The sequence below is a fragment of the Octopus bimaculoides genome, chromosome 14, assembly GCF_001194135.2.
Source record: "Octopus bimaculoides isolate UCB-OBI-ISO-001 chromosome 14, ASM119413v2, whole genome shotgun sequence".
In the NCBI taxonomy this organism is placed as follows: Eukaryota; Metazoa; Mollusca; class Cephalopoda; order Octopoda; family Octopodidae; genus Octopus; species Octopus bimaculoides.
This window is the reverse complement of record NC_068994.1, coordinates 12,655,029-12,661,080: the sequence shown is the minus strand read 5'-3', so window position 1 is coordinate 12,661,080 and position 6,052 is coordinate 12,655,029. Positions and strand designations below refer to the sequence as shown.

The following is a 6,052-nucleotide window of genomic DNA, read 5'->3' as shown; positions in this document are numbered from 1 at the left end:
CTTCCTTTTTCAAATTGTGGAATGACGTCAGCAACTGGGGAGCTGACTACTGACCGGAACTGTGAACTGACGGGAAGAGGAAGAAGGGCAGAGGGAGCCTCGACTGGGATTTCATGCCTTTTTTAGAGCAGGGTTGTTGTGACGAGAGGACGAGCGAAGCGATCGTCTAGGTGTTGGGAGAAGCAGCTGCTATTTCTAGCGTTCTTCGGGTCGGGCCAGCCGCGAGGATCGGATACCGCAGGACAGACTCGTGCAAGGGAAGGAAAACGAGGTAAGCCGACTACTTCTACTCGCACGCATACACCACACAAATCAGTAATTTGAGGGAGATTTGGCAGCTATTTCTAGCAAATTGATTGCAATGGGCTCCCCTGTTGACCCACCAGCAAATTGGCTATGAATGTGCGGTTGAGTGAAGACAGAAAATAGTGAGAAGTAGATTGAGAAAGGGAAGGTGAGGAAAGCAGATAGAAAGGGAAAGTGAGAAGCAGTCGGAGAGATAGTAGAAAGACATGTATCCAAAGGTATGGTGCAGTATGATTGAACCTGGAATCAAATAATTGTGAAACAAACTTTTAAGCACTAAACCAAGCCTGTTCGTGTGGATTCTTAAATTCCTTAATGAATTTGCTTCAAAGTTTCACACAATATAGTAAATGCATCTTAGATCAGAGAAATGGAAAAGAAATTGTTATCGTTAACAGGCACATAACATGTTTATTGGCCAATGCCGGTGTCATATAACTGGCACCTGTACCAGTGGCACATAAATAACACCTTTTGACCATTGGGCTTCATGGGGGCAATGACAAATGACCTGAGACCTTTGGCAATATACCATGCTTCAGAAGAAAACCCATCAAGTCAAGTGAAATCATAGTTGTGGCAGATACTGGAGTCCAGTAACTAGCACCCGTGCCAGTAGCATGTGAAAGCACCAGTTACACTCTCGGAGTGGTTGGCATTAGGAAGGGCATCCAACCATAGAAACCATGCCAAAGCAGACACTAGAGTACAATGTAGTTTTTGGATTCACTGAATCGTGTGAAGCTGTCCAACCCATGACAGCATGAAAAACAGACATTAAATGATGATGGTAACGATGATTAACATGAAGGATCAATGAGGATGGGACACTTTCAATTAGTTAGTTGCTTCCACTGTACAGTCAGACTTTCAATCCTATGGGAGTTACTTTTCTGCCAAACCAGACTGGAGCCTGGTGTAGCCATCTGGTTCACCAGTCCTCAGTCAAATCATCCAACCCATGCTAGCATGGAAAGCGGACATCAAACGATGATGATGATGATGATGATAATGATTTGCTGCGCAGGCAGCAGAATTCAGGGAACAGGAGAGGACGGGTGGGTCATAGGTAAGAAAGTTCCGGAAAGTTGGTTTGTAGCAACTCTGAAAGAACAAAAGTACAAAAACTAACACCTCACTAACTGCAGAAACATAAATAAATACAACAAAGCATTTTGTCCAGTGCTCTACCAATCCTAACCATTGTAACGAAAACAAAAGAAAGATAGGAATAAAATAGTTTGAAAATTACTTACAGGCCGACAATTTCCATCATCCCTGTTCATGTTGGGAAAGTTCATATCATGACAATCTCTTTGTTGTAGGTTAGGGCGCCCGGGAAATCCGCCCCGTTGGGCCATCATCATGCCACCACGTCCTCTTCTCGCAGAGCCCATTGTCATCATTTCCCTTTCATCAGCACCTGGGAAGTCCATGTTTCCATCACGGTTTTTAGGAAACCCCATAGAATTAGGCCTGCAATCAGGAGGCATGCGGCCCTCTGGTCTGTTATCACCAGGGCCTTCGCTAAACTGTTCACCTTCCTTGTCACCCCTAAAAGGAGGGCCCACACCTCCATCACGCATCATCATCTCTCGGTATGGCGGCCCTGTGCCACCACCACCAACACCACCACCACCACCACCTGGAGGACACATACGGGGATTGAATTCGGGCCGTATATTTATTAACATTCTAGGTGGAGGAGGGGGTCCTCCTGCTTGCATATTGACATTGAATCCCGGCCCCGGTCCCATTCTTTGCATCTGTGGACCCCATGAGCCTTTAAATGGAGGTCTTTCAAACTGAGGCGGTCCTGGTGAAGGCTGTTGTTGACCACGATTTCTGAAGTTTGGACCTTGGTCACCAGATGGTTGCCCAGGATCAAGCTGCCCCCAGTTATCATTCTTCATAGGCATCTTGTTGTTTTGAAAATCTTGCGGTCCATCTTTCAAATTGCGTTGTTCATTTGATGAACTATCAGAATCCTGTTTGGGCCATTGTTGTCCATCTAATTTACCAACCCCTGCCTCATTTTTATCATCATCTTTCCTTGGAATCTGAAAAAGGAAGCAAAAAGCCTATTTTAACTAAATCAACACACAATAATTGCAGCTATTGTAGGAGCATGTATTTTACAACTATTTAATCTTCCTTAAAAGCAACTGATCAATTGCAAAGTTAGATCTTTCTGAAATGCAATCAATCAATAAATTAGAATGGTCACAAGTATTACAACGGCCAGTGAATAATTGGCAAATCTAAAAAACAAAAAAACTTTTAAAAAAAGTGAAACACTTATGCTACTTAGGTAGTGGCAATGATGGTTTAGTAGGTAATGTAGAATGTAGACATTTGACATATTTTAATCTAATTTTACTTGCTTCAGTCTACTTAGCCAGTGAAAACATTGGGTATCAAGTACCAGCTATCTAGGAGAGAATTTTGTCATTCATCTACCTAATGCTGCTGCTGTGCAAACTGGGACAACTCATCAATGCTGGATGGAAGCTTAGAGTTTCTGGAAACACTGTTTACCCGCTATACAGTTATCCAAGGGAAAGGCAAAGGCTGATACAGCTTGGCACCAGTGATGCAGCAACTCATTTCTACATCTAAGTGAACTGGAACAACATGAAATAAAGTGTCTTGCTCAAGAACACAACACACCCTGGTTTGAGAATCAAACTTACTACCTCATGATTGTAAGCCCGACACTAACCACTGAGCCATGTGCCTTCACAGTTCCAGATTATCAATAAAATATCATCAAGTCAGTAAGTCTAAGTGCTGTTGCTAGCTTTCCTTCTATTTGATTGCAGTTATGCTAGGCCATTACCTTGAAGGGTTTAATCAAATAAATAGACCCAAATATTTATTCTTTTTTTTTTAAGCCTGGTAATTAAACTATCGGTCTCTTTTTGCCAAACTGCTAAATAACAAGGAAATAAACACACCAACACCAGTTATCAACCAATGATGGCAGACAAACACAAAGACATGCACACACATACAGACGTGTGTGTATGTGCGTGTGTAGGCTTCTTTCAATTTTTGTCTACGAAATCCACTCACAGGGTTTTGTTGGCTCAGAGGTATAAAACTTACCCAAGGTGCCACGTAGAGAGACTGAACCCAGAGCAATGTGGTCTAGAAGCAACTTACCTCGTCTTTGTAGGTACATAACAAAAGAATAGGATGCAAATAAGGCATTAAAAAAAAAAAAGACATTCTAAGATACCTTTGCACTCGGTTCTTCACTTCCTTTTAATGGTACCTCCATTTTGTCAATTTTGCCATCCCTAAAAGAAATGCAAAAAATTTACTGAAGTTAAATATTCTTTATTTAATGTCAATATTAAACATATAGGGCAGGCAAAATATGTATTTGAAAATGTTGATTATTCATTAAAATGATAAAAACAAAAGCAACTGCTAAAGCTTCTTGATGCCAAACCTCACCTGTTTCTAAGCAACATAATCAAGGTAATATTTTCTCATGGCCAGGAATGTTTTCGTAGAATACTGGAAATGAATGACATTCACTTACAACAATCGTGTGTGTGTGTGTGTGTGTGTGTGTGTGTTTGTCTTCTAAGAATTGACCCCCACTTCAGCTGCAGTAACATTTGTCCCTCCAAAAACAACATGAAAATCCATGCAATGAAGTACCTTACTTGAATAAAAGTAAATAAAAATTGGCAACAAGAAGGTATCTGGTCATAAGAATACTGCCTCAAGACTTCTTGCCCAACCCATGCCAGCATAGTAAAAGCAAATGTAATGATGATGAGGGAAAAACTGGCCACATAAAAGGTAAAGACCCCCTTCGGTCATGAATGACCATGGGATTGCACCTAGAAAGTTCTCCTCAAAGGCACGAGTCTGGGAAAGGTTGTTTATGGAAGACCAGTAGTCGCCTATGCACCACTGATATTATCCAAGGGAGAGGCAAAGGCTGATACAGCTTGGCACCAGTGACATCACAACTCATTTCTACAGCTGAGTGAACTGGAGCAATGTGAAATAAAGTGACTTGCTCAAGAACACAACACACAGCCTGGTCTGGGAATCGAACTCACTACCTCATGATTGTAAGCCTGATGCTCTAACCACTAAGCCATGTGCCTTAACAAAAAAAGTTCCCAGAAGGTGGCTATGGGACCGTACCCCTCAGATAATGGCCAAGTGCTCTAACCATTAAGCTAACTCAAGAATATTACAATATACAAAAAAAAATTTTTTACAATAGCACAAAAACAGAAAACAACATAAAATTAAGATGAAAGATCCAAAAAAAGAAACCAACTTACAGAGATCTGTTGGGCATAGGCTGATTCTTGGCCATGCCAGAATTTTCTTGAGTCCAGGCTGTATTATCTCGAGGTGGAAAGCAGCCAAACTGATTTTCAGAAGATTGCCTATTAGGAGAAGGCTCTCTCCTCCTCTGTGATGTGAACCCGTATGGCTCGACATTTTCCATTTCACGGGGTCCCATCCTATTGTCACCAGGATCCAACATTGGCCTGTTTTGGTTTGGAGGTCCACGTGGGGGTCCCTGATTAAACCCTGGGCCAAAAGGTGGGCCTTGATTGAAACGGGGCCCACCTCTTGGTCCTTGGTTGAAATTAAAACCGGGAGGACCTCGTCCAAAACCACGATCGTCTGGAGGCGGACCGTGGGGAAAACCTGGAAATTGAGGGTTCTGATTGGGTCCTTGGGTACGCATATCAGAGTCCATGAAACTAAAATTTTTCTTCATTCCTTGCCTTTCAACATTATGATCAGGCTCTTCGTTACGCATGCCATATTGACCCCCTTGGCCTGGGCCCATAGGAAACTGAGATCCTTCAAACTGGTTTCTTGAGCTGTCAAATCGATTCGGTCCACCAAATCTGTTGTTATTGGCACCAGGAGGTCCAATATCCATGCTGGATGCACCACTAATGTTTGTATCCTTGTCTTTATTAAAGTCCTGGCTGCTGAAATTACTCTGAGTAGGGTTTTTGGGAGTGTCAACACTAGGTGTTTTTGCATTGTCTTCTTTAACAGGGGATTTTGACTCTTCTGCACCTTTGCCAGTCTGACCACCACCACTACCACCACCAGAGGCTTGTTGTTTACTGTCTGCCTCAATATTCCCTACTCTTGCTCCACCTCCTACCCCAACACCTCCTTTTACTGCTTCATTTCCTCCTTTTACATTATCACTACCTGCCCCTAATGCCAATCCAGGTCCCCCTTTTGTCCCATCAGTCCCTACTCCCAGTACCCCTCTGGGACTAGCGTCTCCTGCCTTCCCAGCACCTATTCCACGCCCTACTCCGGGACTGGCTCCTGCTGTCGCCACCCCAGCACCTACACCACGCCCTACCCCAGAACTGGCCCCTCCTCCTCTTCCTACTCCAGTACCACCTCCACCTGTCACCCCAGCACCTACCCCTCCTGCTGCTCCACCCCCTAATCCTCCAGCTATCCCAGCACCTACACTTCGCCCTACCCCAGTATTGCCAACCCCTACTGCACCACTAACTCCTCCTCGTCCTGCCCAACCCCCTCCTCCTCCCCCTAAAATCCCAGCCCCTCGTCCCCAACCACCAGCCCCCCCTTGTCTAACTGGTGCAAAACATCAAGATAACAAATACTTCTTAATGAAATACACTGTTTTCCAAATAATTTTGAAAATGACTAAGAATTCAGGAGGCTTTATTAACCTGCTGTAGACTACTTCTGATTATATGATATA

At 43.5% G+C, this 6,052-nt stretch overlaps 1 protein-coding gene across 1 annotated transcript in view; it reads right to left on the bottom strand.

Annotated features, from left to right (window-relative positions):
- The window catches only part of LOC106868928 (death-inducer obliterator 1), a 41,576-nt gene extending 35,709 nt beyond the window's left edge, over positions 1–5,867 (bottom strand). Inside the window, exons 1-3 of the mRNA XM_014914392.2 lie at positions 4,620–5,867; positions 3,548–3,608; positions 1,563–2,366 (exon numbers count right to left, since the gene is read on the bottom strand). Coding sequence (XP_014769878.1) covers positions 1,563–2,366; positions 3,548–3,608; positions 4,620–5,236 — 1,482 coding nt within the window. The 5' untranslated portion in view covers positions 5,237–5,867. The remainder of the gene's footprint in view (positions 1–1,562; positions 2,367–3,547; positions 3,609–4,619) is intronic.
- Positions 5,868–6,052: the final 185 nt, after the last annotated feature.